The sequence below is a fragment of the Argopecten irradians genome, chromosome 16, assembly GCF_041381155.1.
Source record: "Argopecten irradians isolate NY chromosome 16, Ai_NY, whole genome shotgun sequence".
Taxonomy (NCBI): domain Eukaryota; kingdom Metazoa; phylum Mollusca; class Bivalvia; order Pectinida; family Pectinidae; genus Argopecten; species Argopecten irradians.
The window spans coordinates 10257013-10275740 of NC_091149.1; the positions used below are offsets into that span (position 1 = coordinate 10257013).

The 18728-nt window shown below is 34.8% G+C and overlaps 1 protein-coding gene across 2 annotated transcripts; it reads right to left on the bottom strand.

Moving 5' to 3' along the window:
- Window positions 1–10685: 10685 nt before the first annotated feature.
- On the bottom strand, window positions 10686–15895 carry LOC138310955 (uncharacterized). 2 transcript variants are annotated; one of them, XM_069252321.1, is made up of 3 exons: window positions 15644–15895; window positions 13822–14031; window positions 10686–11948 (listed from the first exon to the last, which is right to left on the bottom strand). In XM_069252321.1, exons 1-3 carry the CDS (start codon window positions 15696–15698, stop codon window positions 11785–11787), a joined length of 429 nt encoding a protein of 142 aa, XP_069108422.1. In that variant the 5' UTR covers window positions 15699–15895; the 3' UTR covers window positions 10686–11784. The 2 variants fall into 2 exon arrangements, with proteins under 2 accessions (XP_069108422.1, XP_069108421.1); XM_069252320.1 differs by lacking the exon at window positions 15644–15895 and adding an exon at window positions 14913–15024.
- Window positions 15896–18728: the final 2833 nt, after the last annotated feature.

Consider the following 18728-nt stretch of genomic DNA (forward strand, 5'->3'; position numbering starts at 1 on the left):
CAACATCAGTGAGAAATACAAAGAAAGCTCGAAAAGCATATGGAGAGGAGGTCTTGGAGTCTGTTGCTGATGTATCACCAGAGGACCTTAAGGAGCGGTGTGATGTGTTCTACAAGAAACATGTACAAGTTTCTCATGAAAAAAATAAGGAAATTTATGCATCAACTAAGACAAAAAGCCTCAGCACAACTTGGAAAGAACAACGTCGCCTTCGAATCACATCATCATCGTCCGGAGAAGTTGTGCGAAAGAATGTGAATCGACCAGTGGTGCCACTTGTGAAGAGGCTTTTGTACAGCACTTTTTCTGGGAACAAGTACATTGCATTTGGGATGGCTGAAGAAAAATCATCAATAAAGGAGTACATTCAAAGTGTGATGAAGGTGAAAAGGTGTCTGTTACACCAGCAGGTCTCCTAGTTGATGTAGCCAACAAATTCCTAGCAGCAAGTACTGATGGATTGGTGAATTACATTGAGACATCGGAATCTGGCCTTCTTGAAATAAAAAATGTGTTACAAAAAAATCAGCTATCCTTCAAAGAAGCATGTGAGAAACAGTCAGCAGTTTGTTTGGAAATGAAAGGAAACCTCCTAAACTAAAAACAACACATGCATATTATATGCAATGTCAAGGACAGATTAATGTGTTCAAGAAAAATGGATAGATTTTGTGGTAAGACGACAAAACCCTCACCAGCTACATGTAGAACGCATTTTCTGTGACAATGATCTTTGGCACAGATGCATGGTACCAAAACTAAAAGCATTTTACTTTTCATCAGTGCTTCCAAGCCTTGGGTAATAACCATTATTATCACACAATGTGTAATAATTGAATTGTTAATGTTTCTTTGGCAAATGTTTGTTTTTCTCTTTAACGTGAAAATAATAAATGTGAATTTTCTGTGGTTAGATTGACCAGCATCATGTTCTATAAATTATTAAAATATGATTGTGTTATTTGTTTCAGTTTAAAGAGCCTAATGCTGCACCAAAATCATCAAAAGAAATCTCATCCACTTCAAAGAAGACTTGTTCAGGTAATTTATCTTGAGTTGGTTATCTAGTATCTCATAGTAGTGAAGAAATACAGGAGACAGTTGTTTTTTTTTTTAAATTGAGATCAAATGATAAAATATAGGTCACAATGACTTTAGTGTTGACACTTGAATCATAGTCCTCCCCCTCCTTCCTATCTGGTGGGAAACTAATGAGTTTTGTGTTGAAATGGAACATTTCAAATTATTAGGCAGATATAGAGAAAGGAAATAACATTTAAGTACATGTATTATGCTTCTTCATTCTTAGCTATATAGGAAACATGTATGTGTTAAACAATTTATATATAACATATTTAATTTTCTCAACACAATTCCAAACACCACTTCAGGTACTAGGAGTAGTGGCCGCAGAAGATGCATGAAATTTGTTGGCAGAAAGATTTCTCATGAGTGGTGTCCTTCTGAAGATTCCAACAGAACCCAGTGGTATAGCGGAATAGTTCCGGATTGTAAAAAGGTATACAAAATCAGTTAAAAATCATAAGAATAGATTGTCATGTAAAACCATTACAGATATACCTCAAACACTACCCAGCCGTGTTGTTGCATGTCCCTGAAACCCTTTACCAGGTACATTGTATATTACAATGTTCATCAAAATGTGATTTTGCTAAAATCCGACAATATATAAGTTTTGACCAATCAGAGAGCAATATTTGGTTACCATGGCGACAGAGAATTTCGAAAATACATATATCATTTTGTGCGGCATCCCTTAAAAGCCCTATATATCTATTTTCACAGTAATCCGACATTATCTAAATTTTAACCAATACAAGCCGGAAATGACTATCATGTTAATTAACGGATTGGAAAATTAAGAATCGTGTGTAGCCCTAGGCCTCTACAGCATGATGATTATTTGTGCAAAGTTTGATTAAGATTGAGATGATTGATGATGATTGGGAGTCAAATGTAGAAGTCTACCATATGAACTTACCACTGTGATCCCATTGCATTCACAAATTTGGAGGTTTATAAGGTGTTATTTTTATATTTTTAATTTGTATATCAGGGGAAAGATGGTGACAAGAAAGCTGTGTATGAAGTAGCCTATGATGGGGAGCAGGATGCAGTGGAAGTGACCGATCTACAGGAGGACTTGGACAAGGGGAAATTGAAGTTCATCGATATCTAACTATTGCATTGTAATGTAAGTTTGGTTTTAATCTATCAAGATAAAAGTTTTGTTGCTGTAATTTCACTATAAATTGACTTATTCAGATGTGAAATCAGAAAACACCATTAGAATGATACTGTAAACAAAGGCATTGGTTTATTAACCAAAACAAAAGCCATGATAAATATCCAAAATGTGCCAAATTCTTTTGCCAGGAATGTTGAATCCATGATATTATAGGGATAAGCATAAATCTTGAACAAGAATTATATATTATAAAAGAAAAAAAAATCATAATTACTTTGAAAATAAATTTTAGTTATAATAAGTTTTCCTGTTATTTTTGGTTTGTTTATTTTTACGTCCTATTAACAGCCAGGGTCATGTAAGGACGTGCCGGGTTTGTTGGTGGAGGAAAGCCGGAGTACCCGGAGAAAAACCACCGACCAGCGGTCAGTACCTGGCAACTGCCCCACATGGGATTCGAACCCGCTTCCCAGAGGGTTTTCCTGTTAAGTCCAATGAATGATAAAAATATATTACAATATGTATTACAAATGTGTCTAATATTTGTGAAAAAAAAAGAAATGTTAAAAAAGAAATGATGACAATAAAAATGTCACTAATATTTGCCATTTAAACAAGGGGAATGACTCTTATGAAATTGTGCAGATAGGCTTCCATACTGCTCTATGGAACTACTTTATTGTAAACAAAATGGCTGCTCCGTGAAATCATTTTGCCTAGATCTTTGGTTCAAATTTATGACAACTAAAATAAAATGTTGGGTTATCGTTAAAATTTATGATTAATCATGCATATACTGAACATAACAGAAGGTAAATATTTATATTTCAGATACAAACATTTTATGGATTCTTGGAGTTTCCTACATTTCTGCAATGTACTTGAAAATAAGTTTATAATTTATTTACTAAATTTTTGCAATTTGTGGCACCATACATGTGTTTTTTATTTTATTTTTAAGATATTGTATGCTAATAATGGGAATTCTTATACTTATAAGTCTTGTTAGATGTATTCTACATTCACCCTGTTATGCCTGACATTGTCAAGTCCAATAGCCCTTAAATACCAGGGTAATTTGAGCGCGGTCGCTCATGTATGAAACGTACGTCTTTGTTTCGGAAGGCAGCGGTGTGTTCGTGTTGTGTTCCCTAGTAATAGTGGAACTCACATGTGATGTGAAATATCAAAAGAAATAATTTTAGTGTTCTTTTAATGGATATACCATAACGTTTTAAGATGCCTTTCTTGTCTTTTTGTGTTTGTTTTGTTTGGTTTATTATATGCTTACAGTCATTCAAGGACGGCCTCCCATGTATGTGGCTCATGCGTATATGATGTTCGTGGTGCGTGGTTTTGGAAGCTGCGGAATATTCGCGTTATGTTCTTGAAATAGTGCTATGTCAATAAAGCATGCAGCCGAAGACACCAAGCAACAAACACCTTCCGGTCACATTATACTGACAACAGGCTACCCAGTCACTACATTATCACTTTATGCCGAGCGCCAAGTAGGAACAGAACTACCACTTTTTGTATAGGCTATGGTGTGTCTCGGCCAGGGCACAGAACCCAGAGGCTTCAGCTGAAGCCCAAAAATGATGCGGTGTCAAAGGAGACATTAAAGGGGTGAGCGCTCATCAGAAACAATAGGGCCAACAGGTACAATTTCATGAATTCAAAAAGTGATGTTAAATTACGTAAAAATAGACGATTGGAAAAACATTGTTATATTGGATTTACATCCATGTATAATGACAAGCGAGACAGGTGAAATGAGACATTACGGTCATGCTAGGTGTGATTCCGGCTCCATCTTTGTTGACAGAAATTGAGAGAGGTTTTCGTCTCCATATTTATATAGCACAGCCAGAAAGGTCCCTGGTCTTTTGAAATATAGACTGTTTGCACTTGGGCACCAAGAGAATTGCTGGTCGAGGATAGAAGACATATGACGAACAATATCTAATCCAGAATAATATTGGGTCAAAATAGATGATGAAATCTGGCTGTTGTACATGGATGATACTAGATGTACATCTCGTTAAACTAAACTTAGGAATTTTTTTCTCAACCTACATTGTACTTTCTTCTTCCAAACGTCTCCATTGACACTGCCTCACTTTTGGCCTTCAGTTCATCATTTGCCCATGTTGAGGTAGGCTCTAGGTTCTGTCCTCTGGTCGAGACAAAGTCAATAAAATTGATGGAATATACTGCAGCTTCCAGAAACATAGACATCCGCACACCGCAAGACAATGCACACATAGGAGGCCGTCCTTACATGACCCTGGTTAATATGACGTCAATCATCAATGAAATAATATGTTTTAAAAGTCGCTTCTGAGAACCCCCTAGTTATGACAGTGTTGTATCCAAGATAGGTAGCCATTGTTTCTTTGCCCTGCTTTTTGTTATCTTTCACTGACAAACCCACTATACAAAGCATGGGAATCAAAACATGCGCGTCATTCTAAACATAGCTGGCCTCGGAAACACCTGTCACGATATTGCATATAACACTTTTCCAAACTGAAAATAATTAGACCTGTAAGCGATCGCTGACTAATACTCGCCAAGTTTCATTGAAATCAATCCAGTTCTTTAGAAGGTTTTCGGACAAATTTTGAAACCTGTATAAAGTGTCCTATGGACAGTCAGTCTGAGTTCAGTATAACCCCATAACTTCGTTCGAAATTCACGCCTGTCCGTCTGCTCGTGACCGGCAACGTTTATAGTAAGACATACAATTTTTGTCACGTAGCTGGTCCTTTGACCGACAACGTTTTGGTCCAGTAAGAGGATATACAAAACAAAAATGACTGTAGAATTATAGGTTGAAGATCAAACTGTACAAAACAATTTTTCGTAATATATCTTGCATTCTGATTTTCAGTCAACTTTGTTGAGAGCGCGCGATATTAAAACAGAATGTGGATATATTTGTTAGATTACAAAATTTGTTCAATACGAGCTAATAAACACTAAAAAAGATATTAGGTTTTACACGTACATAAACACGTTTAAATAAGTAAGAATAATAACTCGCATGAGCTTTTTCCGAGTTTCTTTGATAATAAACGAGATATATGGACGAATTTCGATTTTAATTCACTTGTGTGGAAATCTTATTTTTAGAAACACAGCTTAGATGATATGACATATTTTCTTGCTAAGACAAGCCCCATACAACATACTACTGAGTGATACACAGTGGTCAACTGTTTTACAGGTATACATGTATAGACTGAGCGCAGGTGTGCCGATTAACTTTCTTTATATAGGAGTTGGTGAGCGCAGACACGTGTAGAAAGAAGAAGAATAAAAATGACCGTGTCATAAACGATTCTTGAAATCCAAGTGTATTTTTTTAAATAAATATTTTTTTAACTTGCACTGTCAGTGTTAAGGACAGCCTCCCATGTATACAATGTGTCTGTATGGCCAGTGCTCCAATTAAAATACACAATAAAATGTGTCAACATTACCCATAGAATAATTATATTGCGTATTGCAATTATTATGAACGCTTCCGTCGCATCCAGAAATAAAATAAAAACAGTAAAATTAGAAGAAAAAAAGGTACTGAACCCTGTAAACTCTAAATGTACATTTTTTCCTATTTTACCAAACTTTACAAAAACACAACAATCTACGAGTCAACAGTAATATCTCAGGTTAGGACGAATACATAGACACTTTATATCAAATAAGTGTATGTTAGTACACCTAAGAAGTGATTTAAACGGGGTCTTAAACCTAACGAAAAAATCCAAACTATAATTACAATTTGCAATGCATAACCCTCCTATTTGTGATGCGTATGCGTATATAACAAAAACTATTTTTCCTTGACTGAAATTGAGAGAAATAATTTTTGTCTGTGTTTCATCAAATTGGAAATCTCTCTTTGAAGATAGCCTTTTCGTCCTATGGACATTTCAAATTAGCTAAATAATATGCATGCGACATGCATCGCTGACACTAAGTATAATTTTACATATGTCGGGCTTTGGTTTTTGCAGTTATTAACAGCGGATAAACAGAAGAAATACCTTCTTAGATAGCAGATTTATTTGTCAGGACACGAATAATTTGATTTGGGCGAGAGAAATTTCAGTAAAATTAATTGAATTGTACCTGAAAGCAAACATTTATGACATAATTAAAATCACATTATGATTTAGTTTAGCTACGTATAGTAACAATATGCCATTATATACGTGCAAAATAATATTTAACGGTAGGTATGTATTTATTGTGCACGATAGAATGACATTGAAGATATTAAAATTATTATTAGAATTGAATCTCAAGATTCTATTGCAGTATTCGTTAAATAAACTCCCGAAATTTCGTTATTTTAGTTATGTCGTTATTTTTCTTCCAAAATTAAAATAACTTTACTTTTTAGATCACCTGAGACGAAGTTTCAAATGACCTATAATATGCTTATCGCCTTTTGTCCATCGCCGTGTGTCCGTGTAGGAAATGTAAAAAATGAGTAGATTTACGTTTCACAAATCTTCCTCTCAAGTTTCAGACGCGGTATAATCAAATATTAAATAGATATAAGAGACTCTTTACGAAAAATGTGAAATTCATGGCCCCTTGGTCTCAGATTTTCCACTGGCGATGTGGTCAAATTTACTATTAAAGTTGATTTAGTAAAACGTAATTTGTTCAATTTCCATGAGATATGAGCCAGATCTGGTTAGAATTATAAGCCTGAGATAGCATTTGAACATAAAAAAAATCAAGTTAATTATTAAGTACTAAGGAGATCCAATATATCATAAAGACACAACATGCACATATAGCGTTCTCCCGGGAAAAAAATTACAAAACGCAACACATAGCACACATTGAAGTCCGTTCTTAAATGATCCTGGCTGTTACTATGACCTTAATCTTCACTAGCCGAGACAAACCAAAGTCTATAAAATTGGTGGTTTCTGTTACTGCTTAGCGCTCAGCTTACCGGGATGGAACGACTGGTTCGCCCGTTGTCTTCGTAATATGATCAGATGGTATGAAGTGAGTGTTTTGGGAGACAGCGGTATGTTCGTGGTGTGTCTTATTGTATAGTGGAACTGTTGCCCTTTTTATAGTTCTATTTATCACTGAAACATGCCGCCGAAAACATCAAGAAATACACCCGACCCGGTCACATTATACTGGCAAGGGGCGAACCAGTCGTCCCACTCCCTGTATACTGAACGCTAAGCAGGGGCAGAAACTACCACTTTTATAGACTTTAGCATGACTCGGTCAGGGGACAGAACCAATAGCCTTCCTCACAGAGGCGAACGCTCAACTCAATTCCAAAAGTGAGGCGGCGCCAAAGGAGGCATTAGGAAACATAAAGTCATCAGTTAGGAGGAAGAGAAAATATAAGATCCTAAATTTAGTCGCCTTTTACGATCAAGTAATAGAGACAACAGGTACAATTCTAACGCCCTACCTGCAGGGCAAAGACCACACATTTGGCCGACATGGCAACCGAATATAATAAGGGAATACATAAATATTATTTATACTAAACATCATTTATCTTCGCGGAAGTTTCACTACTTCATCAAATAACACCCTTAATTTATAGAAAATAAGAATTTTGATTGAAGAACCTGTGACATTTTGAATTTGTCATGTCTTGGTTTTTGTAGACGTGTCACAATTAAGAAGATACAGGACTTGTTTTCTGTCTTTTTAATTCGTCGGTTTGCACATCATGTAAAACAACCAACAAGTATTTGTGAAAATTTGAAAATACGTTGGCAGATGTCATTGTGGACAAGATGAATGTCGGATTAAATTACTCAGAGTCATCTCTTTGTATATGTTTTTTTATCTTCTTCCTAAAGTCTCCCATAACTTCGCCTTCGGATGAGTACTTGCCCCTGTAATAGACTTTGAGTTCTGTCCCCTGCCGGGACAAAGTCTATAAAAGTAATAGCTTCTGTTCCTTCTTAGCGCTCAGCATTATAGGAGTGAGGCAACTGGTTCGCCGATTGTCAGTATAATATGACCGGATGGGATGTGTTGCTTGGTGTCGTCGGCGGCTTGCTTCAGTGACATCGCACTATAAAAGTGCAAGAGTTCCACTATACAAGAAGGCATAATCAAATATACCGCAGTCTCCACGAACACGCACCTCGCTCTTCGCACAAGCAAGACAACACATACATGCCGTCCTAACATGATCCTGGCTGTTAATAGGACGTTTATGAATAAATTATGATGAAGGAGGTTAGATGAATTAATTCCCTTTTTAAAGCGATATCCCACTGAAGCATGTCTAAGAAACCAAACTAAACCTGTAAAAGTTCGTCAATATACAACATTTAGTAATCTATTGAACGGGAGCATGACGTATACTTGACATATTGCCTATAGTGAGGTATTCAAGAGTAGCAAGATATTCTCTGTAAAGTTCACATTCGGCCGAAAGGTTTTGCATTAAACTTCAGAATATTTGTTTCCTTTTTAATCAGCTATTTACTAGAATTGTTAATTGTATATTATGTGACCGTGTTTGTTTTATGTGTGTCTTGTTAAGGGGCAGACTGTCTTGAAAATTCGACAAGCTATTTTGTCTTCAGAGTAAGCATGATTTCCTTGCACATTATTATTCATGCACATTACATAATTACCGCTCTTATCTATCAACTCAAGCCGCAGTCGTGCGGCACGACCTGAACGTTTTTCTCATTTTTGACTTTGTGCAAGTATTGCAGATTTTGTTCGCATTTTTTAAATATCTTTAAAGACCCACTATCTTTACGAAACAGAAATTTTAAACTTCTTAAAAACAATAATAATATACGAAAATGTATATCAATTGCCTAAGAGGATGTTAAAACACCGACCAAATGCTAGATTCCCTGCGTAAACTAAGTTAACAGTGAAGATTAATTTCTCTGTTTTGCCGTCTGGCGCAGTGATAATCAATCGACACGCGGTAATTAGGACGGTGGCGGGAAACATAATACGACCCGCGTTATGAAAATAAGCATTTAATTTATTTAAAATAAATTATTAAAAAAAACTGATGGTAAGTGTAGCATAAACCGTAAATTTAAAAATATTTGATTTTAAAATGGGAATGTAAAACGATATTGACGGTGGGAAACATAAGACGACCCGCGTTATGAAAATTAACTTTTTTTCCAGGAGATGATGATGAGTGCAGTATTAATGGTAAGTTTATATCTTATGCGACTCTACACAATCATCGATCTCGTTTTATATTCCCATTTTAAAATTAAAAGTCGTTTCGGAAAGGTAGTGGCCCTTTAAACATTTACCAAATGACAGCAAATAGAATCCATGTATTTTTAAATATGCCATGAAATATAAACATTGTGTTCACTCTGAAGCTGATAAAAGGACGAAAGGAAAGAAAATTTAGTAAACCTTCAGGCTAGCCAAAATTATAGTAATAATTAATCACATTTAATATACTGTGTTATTAACGTGTAAGAGTTATTCGGCAGAATAGGAAAAACAAAAGTTTCCACTTTCTACCAAACTATTACTACATTAGAACTGTAACTGCTGTCCCTAATGCATGATCGTAAAAGGCGACTACATTTAGGATTGTATCTTCCCCTTCTTCCTACCGTTTCCCTTGACACCGCCTCACTTTTGACCTTCTGTTGAGCGCTCGCCCCTGTGAGGCAGGCTTTGGGTTCTGTCTCCGAGACACACCAAAGTCTATAGCATTTCCTTCTGCTGCTTGACGCTCAGCATAAAATCAGTGGGATGAAGACTAAATAGTGGTAGGGGTGTATTGCTTAGTAGCATGCTTCAGTGATATAGCACTATAAAATGGACAAGAGTTTCACTATACAAGAAGACATAACATGCATTTATCGCAGTCTCCCAAAACACGCACATCGCATACATGGGAGGCCGTCCTTAAAATGATTCTGACTGTTTATATGACCTTTATTTAATAATAATAAAAAAAAAGAATTTAAGACGAATATTTTGTTATTTTTTCCTGTCTCTTCCTGACTTCTTTACATTGATGGTTTGTTGATTGATTTGGCTTTACCTTAACAGGCAACTGATGTCATTTAAGAACGACATTCACTATTATCACATCATGTGTTACGTATCTTGGAAGTTATGGGATAAATATAATCTTACACTCGTGAGTATGTGATATGAAATTTATCAAACTCGTTAAATAATTTGATATACATGCTACTGGCATTAAATTGAAAATGTAATTGAATTCGTTTGAACATCATGTATGCTTGTGATAGCGAGACGTTTTTAAAGTGCTATCTCACCGAAACCAACCCCCCTACCAACCGCCCCCTCCCCATTTATAAAAAAGGACAATTGTTCCCCTTTATATTCAGTATCTGTAAGATAAAACGAAAGGCATGTGCTTTAGTAACAATTGATAGATATTTGGAAATAATAATTTATTTTGGAACTTTGAAGTACATACATGGGAAACCTTCCCTGATTTATGTCGATATACAAATTTGCGGGAAATTCAAAAATCTTTAAATAAAATATACAAATATAAGAGCCACTCAGTAAAGTCTAATTATGCAGATTACTGTCGCATACGATGGTGTCTAACAGATCCTACTATCTTACTAGTCGATTCTCAATATATTAGGGGTTACTATCACTGTCGTAATATCCTCACCTGGCCTAAGTCGTAGCAAACATGAAGCACTTGAACAAGAACTGGCCAATCACAGATTTGGAAAAATTTCATTTGAAGACTACAGAAGACCGACAGACTAACTTTAAAACCATACCGTTATTCGATTTTTTTTATGTACATAATAGGACCAAATTACCGATACCATATGTGGTCGTACACAGAGCCTTCAATTTCGTTTTCTATAACAAAGTTCAGGGTTGGGTATGACGACAGTGATAATAACCCCTTGAGTATCGAGGATAAAAGGTTGTTCGCTCGGTGTTTTCACGCTCTGCTGAAGGCAGTTGAAGGAACTCTTTCTGGTATTCAAATTATCCAAGTTAATATGTAGACATTTGGTATTGTAAGTATATATTGATATATTGCAGTCACCTTGGTTACCTAAACATTTTGTACATTTTGTCATAGATTTATTAGAATACACATCCATACCACTGAGTTTTACAGAGGATCTGATAACATCCCGTTCGGGGTCACGTTCCGGTGACATCATGGGTATTTTGACGAAAAAGTAGCTGTTTGGAGGAGCTATCAGATTATTCCCGTGTATGTAGTCATCTCGAACATAGAGCAGAACATTGTTGCATGTATACGAATAGTGGGACGAAATGTCTTCATTTGATGTAGCGAAGCATAAAAGTCACCGGACCATGATCACTAATTGTGACGTTGTGAGATCCTCTAGGAAACGAAGTGATAAAAAGGATCTAAATCTCAATCAAATTGTCATAGACTTAGATGTGTTGGGTAAATAATTCATCGGGCAAAATCCATAGGAAATGTCTATATTAACGTAGATGTGTTGGGTAAATAATTCATCTGGTATACTCCATTGTAAATGTCAATATTCACAGAAAATATGGGTATACTCCCATAGGAAATGTCAATATTCACAGAAAATCTGTGGCGTTGGTGTTGGCTCTTTGTTGTGGCACACAAGCTGTGGGAAATTCCAAAATCCCCGACAGTGGCATTCATTAACATTATCCACAGATTTTATTCCGGATTCCCCGAGTGCAAAGGTTTCTCCAAGGTAGAGACATTCGCCTGCAATGGTAGAAGAATGAAATGTCAAATACTGATATAAGTTATTTTTAACAAATAAGTAAGTTTTCGTTTTAGCACTCAGAAATAATATAATAGTGATATGGATCATTTATATTGAACATACCGCATTCTCCGAAAACACGCACCTCGCACCCCATACACACTACACACCGATGAGAGATGGGAGGTTGTCCTTACATGAACCTACCTGATAATAGGACGTTAATCAAACAAAGCATTCGTGTAGTTTGAATATACACGATATACCTGTTTACCTTCTCGATCACAAACGTGAATGAAATTGGTATCAAACACAAGACGCTGGCGTTGCTATATAAAATAACCAAACTTAACGCAACAAAATCAGAAACTACCATAACCTAAATAAATAGAATAAACGTATTAATATAAGAACTAAAACAAACCAAAGAGTATCTACAGAATCTATTGAATGGGTGAACTCGAATAATGTTTTTAGATTTGTACCACTTATATTCATGCACAGATAATTCCAATTCTTGAAGACCTAAAGTTTCACAATGACTCGCCAGATTAGAGTTAAGACGTGACCTTGTCACTACATTTGATTGGAGGATAGAGGATAACATCCCATTAGGGGTCATGTAGGGGTGACCTTTGAAATATCCAATCAAATCGCTGCCTTCAGAATCTAATGTAATGTAAATCGAATGTAAATTTCAGGGGAACGAATATTTGAAAAAGCTATCATAATTAGTTTCGTGTATGTAGTCATCTCGCCCAAGCACCACAACAAAGCTAATTGTATATGTATAATGGAACGAAATGGCATTTTCAATTGATGTAACAAGGTGTAGAAATGTGGTACATGTATAAAGGTCATCCGAACATTACCCCAAAGGGATGTTGTCAGATCCTCTATTGAACGGGGTCAGAGTGGTTGTTGTCTTTGGTGATTACATCTATTCCATGTACACGTCTTACACAGAAGAAACTCAACGTTTTAAATATCGGCATTGCCTATTTAATATGAAAATTGATGTATCAAAGACACCAATACAAAGGTTACACATCAGTATGCCAGTGTTTCATTTCCAATGGATAGTCAATGATCTTAATGGTTAAACAAAACTTTTGAAATATATTCATAACTGTTAGCGATTTACACAAGTGTCGGGATGTAGAATGAAAAAAAAAACACTTTCAAATTTTAATGAAAAAGTTACAAAAGTATACAATTTATAAATTAAAATTATAATATATGACATTTGAACTCTTAGTATTACCGTAACGGCTCCAGAAAGTATAGCAGAGGAAAAAGATAATTCACCAAATATGTTTACAACCGATACTCAGACGTGAGGCGTTCGAAATGAGTGACAGCATTCGATCAATTCATATCATTAAGCAGACAATTCTGATTAGTAAAATCACGATGTGTATTAAATGTGAACGTGGTTAACTAAATAACTATTTCTTTGCGGTACCAGAAAGGATATATCAGAAATACATAAGAGCTGATCACATGCTTTGCAAAGTAAAAATTAAAAACATATTGGTCATATGCATATATGCCTATGTAGGCTACAATCGTAACTCCTCGGATGTAATAAGTGTAAGACTATAAAAGAAAATCAAACATCATTCAAGTCAAAACCTAACTACACCCTACATGCGTATTAGAAAATGAACATTTATTTAAATGTTGAACAACTATTAGCATTATTTTAAGAAATTGATTACAACTTCTTCCCCTTCGCGATGGAAAATACACAACATCAATTGACAGACCCTCAAGAGACGTAAATCCTCGGTGGCAAGTTGTTATAAAAGTAGCCCCTTAGTGTTATCACATTCGAGGAGTTCCGGTTGATTGCAGCTATATGTTACCTACCAGGACACGTCATGCATACTCTTTCCCGTGTTGGTATTGGCACTTCTCCGTTGCCACAAACTGGAAACTCCGGACATGGAAAGAATTTGCAATACGAGCAGCCGCCCACCGGTAAACACTCGATCTGGTAGCCCTTTATCTTTGGAGGGGGCCTGGGTCTACAGTACTTCACACATTTGCCGTACCATTCCGGCGGTGCGGCTCGGGGTACTGTCAAATAATGAAAATACCGATGTTAGAAAGATCCACTAACGAAGGTTAATAATAAATAGATTTAGAGAAAATAGCGTCATGTATGGAAGATATATCATACCACTATCGAAGGTTTATACTAAAATGAAATTAGGAAGATAATTCAAAACACCTCTATTGAGGGTAAATTTTAAATTATATTTAGAAAGACCTTTGAAATCATACCATTTTCGAGGGTAAAGTATAAGTTGGATTTAATGAAGTTATCGACAATTTAGGGAATTGTTTTGAAAAAAAAAACCTTGCGGAGGGTAAACCTTAAGTAAGATTGATTGTTATACAAATGATAATACAGCAATATCTGACAGGTAATTAAGATACATTTTGCAATGTGTGTCTCACATTGTATTACTATTAAATTATATAAAGTATTTAAGTTAAGATTCACGCTATATAAACTGTATATGTTTTAATTTACCTTCAATATTCTTTAGTTGAACTTGAAATTATGTTTCGATAATAGTTTATGTGATGAAATACACATCAGAATATATTTCTAATATTGAATAAAAACTTAAGAGTAAAAAATAAGGCATATATCCTAAAAAATGCAAAAAAAAAGAGCTTTCAGACTGAATTAAGCTTTGTGCAAAATAATTGATATAAACACTAATTGCTTTTGACGCAACAAAATGAGTGCATATTTATTTTAAACGCAAGATTTCTGCATATCCAGGAGAATAATTAAACTTTTTCTTTAAAGCCCCCTTACAATAATTATAATTTTCAAAAAAGCAGTTATAATTATACATGAAAGAAAAAAGTACATATAACTTTAAAATTCAAAACCATAATTAAAATAATATTATAATGAATGTTAATGCTCTTTATCAACTTACTCTGTCTTCCAACTAAAACAATGTCTTGAAATTGTGTAAGATTTTCTCGTGACATAAACATTAATATGTTAGCAAGAAGCGAAACATTGGCTGCTTGCTGAATCCTGTACATCCTGGTCCAGACACCAACATTTGCAAAATATTGGGCCAGGTGCTCATAGAGTTATATTTCAGTCGATGCCACACGGTGAAATATTATCATAAAATATGGCAACTGTTTTTCTAACGTTTTAAAAACGTATGATTTATTATGTCATAGCACATATATATTGCCTGTATACTAATTAATTAAAAAGTATGGTTTATGCACTAAAATGGTACTTTTATTATTGTTTATGATTTTAAGTACAATTAAATTTCACATTTGCATGTGGAACAACTGTTTCCCTGTTTAAATGTGATTATGTATAAAAATGTATTTTAGCATTACACTGGTGTTTTTGTAGACGGAATGTTTTAAAAATTATGAAAAAAGTATTTTGAATACTGTTGTTATTATCTATAAATTTTAAAACAGTTATTTCTCTTTTAGACATATGTGGGAAATAATTATCTGTCCTTTATAACAACCAAGTCTAAACATGCTGTTTCACAATATAAACACACCTCAGTGATTTATCGTCGTGAATTTGATATATAGCTTCAAATGTTCTGTAGAAAACAGAAATGTGTGTCAATGTACTTTCTTGAACGAAACATAAGTTATTTTCATAAGATAAAAGATATCTTACCTGTTGCATGAAGGAGTATCATCAAAAACACAAGAAAAGAGGTGAAACGATCCATGTCGATTTCTCCGAGTTTCGAAGAACGTCGACGCCCTTGACAAATTAAACTCCCATACACTTTGAAGATATGAACTATACGTACGATGTAATGGTAAATTATGAATGTTTATGTAAATTGTCCTGAGCACCTATTAGTGTTATATCCGTTTTTTCTCTAATATAACTTTACCAAAGACAGTAAATTGACATATTTCATTATTGGTACCTTATATAGCGAAAGACACTTACGTAGTCGGAGTATTAATTCATAGCCACAGCAATTTAATTAATTCCACATAGGGTCAAAATTTATGGTTTTACTCAAAACAACGCATATTTATATTACACATGAAATATCTTTCATTAATGGTGACTGTTACGTTAAGTCTGTCACGGCTTTTATATTGTATGTGCCAGCCAAATTTTATTATCGCGTATTTAATTATGTTGGGGTTTAATATGATATGAAGTCTGGTATTAAAATGGTTCTTAACAAGCTAAGTGATATTGTTTCAAATACCCGATTAACGTATTTGGTTAGGATGAGACTTAGATTGGCAAATGTTGTGATGTCATCGAACGTGAGGACGCTTATTTTCACGGAGTATCTGGGTTCAGTTTCATCAACCGAATTTCCATGATTGTAATTGAAAAATGTTCTATTACATATTATAAGTTTCTTACTTGTTACGATTTATCAATTTATAATTATAGTACATGCTGGCTCTTTCGAGTTTTCCAAAGGGGCAATTTAGTCTAAGAATACATCTGCACATATATAAGAAATAATTAAGTTCTTATTGAAATTAGATTAGTTGGAGTTTACAGTGATATGCCAGAAAAAACAAACTGTAGTGAAATGTATGTGAAATGTTCGAACTCGCTTTCTGTCCGCCATTACACATAGCGGTCGGATGTCTTGCATGATGAACCCTCGCCCTTGCCAGTGTAGTACAGAATTTTTTTGTCTAGAACTACTCAAATCGCTCTCCTACAGTAGTGTGTTTACCTTATTAGATGCATGTTCTTGCTTAAAAATAATTTCATCAACTCCTTAGTGGGTATGCATTGCATTTATCTAACATGCGTTACTTTGGCTCCGGTATGGGTACGTCGTACATGTTGTACCTGCTTAATAATAATATTGATCAACGATTTGGAATTTCAATGGTATCAATCAAAATACTTAACAATGTTGTGAAATTTGTCAATATTTCTTCTTATATGATTTATAAGGAATGTAGAACATTACATAATACATTTATGCCATATTTTGCTTTGTGGTTTTGTAACAGAATTAGCCTTACTGAATTATCCCTTTAACTGAACCATATAGTTTTCCGTCTGGCATACTTATGTGATCATAGCTTCGTTCCAAACAGCTACGTTATACACTAAACGAATACATGAACTTGCCATCTTTATTCGTGTCTCATCAATCGTGCATGTTTCATAAATCAAATCGGCCACTCAAATTTTAATATTTTTTTAAAACCGTTGAAACATCGTATGCAATCTGATTGAAATACAGATCCTTATAACAACCTCGTTCATATGGGATCTGACAACATCACATTAGGGGTCATGTTTGGTTGACTTGAACACAACCTGTACTTCAGATCAAGTGTCAATTTGGGCCCTCTGGTGGCCATGACCGATAAGTATTATTTTTGTTTACAGATACCCGGGGGTTAGGAATCATGATATGACATATTATTAAGGTCAGGTCGGAGTCCCTTGTGAGTTATGAGGGGTTAAACAGGAGGGACAATTTTCTGTTATATTTTTGCCTTAGTTTATACTATAAAAATGTATTGTTCGATGCAATCTCATATGATATATAACTTTTTTTTCTGGTATATTAAGGCACCAGATGAACTTTATTCTTAAATAATTGACATTTTACAAAATTAAGGTCACTGTGACCTATTTTTGACACTAAGTTATATTTTCCAAAATCTTTAAATTTTAACATATAAATGCATTATAATTCATAAAAAAAACATTCAAATATATAATTTGGTTCTAACAAAACGGGACAAAACAGAAAATTGCATAACTCACAAGGGAATCCGACCTTTCCGAATCATAGGTCATATCATGATGTCCTAACCCCTGGGTATTTGTAAACAAAAATTATGCTTATCGGTCATGACCATCAGAGGGCCCGAATTGACACTCATCCTTTGATCTTGGCAACCCCCACTGACTGGACCGATATGACTTACATATCAATAACCTTCTTCCGAATTCACAGATGCGATTGGATCAAGTACTCATAATATATTAAGGTCTTAAGGCTCACTTCGAAATTTGTAAATTTCATGGCCCTAGGGTCTCATGTTTTCCCCTGTGGATAGGGTCAGGATAATAGTAAAGTGAAATCGATATTTCCAACGTTTATTTTTCTTGTTAGGAAGTGTATAGGGATTGAATAGTGTTTTGAGTTAGCGCTACAGGTTGAATATGTCTGTATTCAGCTGCATTTCATATGGCTGTATATAATTGTAAGCAAAACACTGTTAAATCCATTTATTTATATATTTTGTCAATTTGTTTATTTATTTTTACACGTCGTCAAATTTGAAACGGCGATGCTTGCCAAGTTAGGTAAATACGGTAGTCAGAATGACCGAATATGTAGTCTCGCTTGTTTAATGTTACAGCTGCCACTTGATTAAAAAATGACAATTATAACTGTCGGACGTTTTGAAAAAAGTTTTATCAATTTCAAAATTTGAACATATATTAATTCGAAAGTCTATTTTTAAAAAGGGAGGTAACCAAGGTGGAAAGCAAAGTGTTGTTATTTATCGGGTCGATCCGAAATCCAAGATAACCGCCAATTTGAAAACACATTTTGAACTTCTCAAGTTCTACCAGTGCGATTTACCTGAAACTAAACACATATCTTATCAATGTTATATACGACTATTGCTAATGTAGTCAGATGACGGTTTAGACCCTTGGATCACATGTTTTACATGTATATTTTCTTCGTATGGCAAAGTCTAATAGTGTACGCAACGTTAAATCGATATTTTTGATA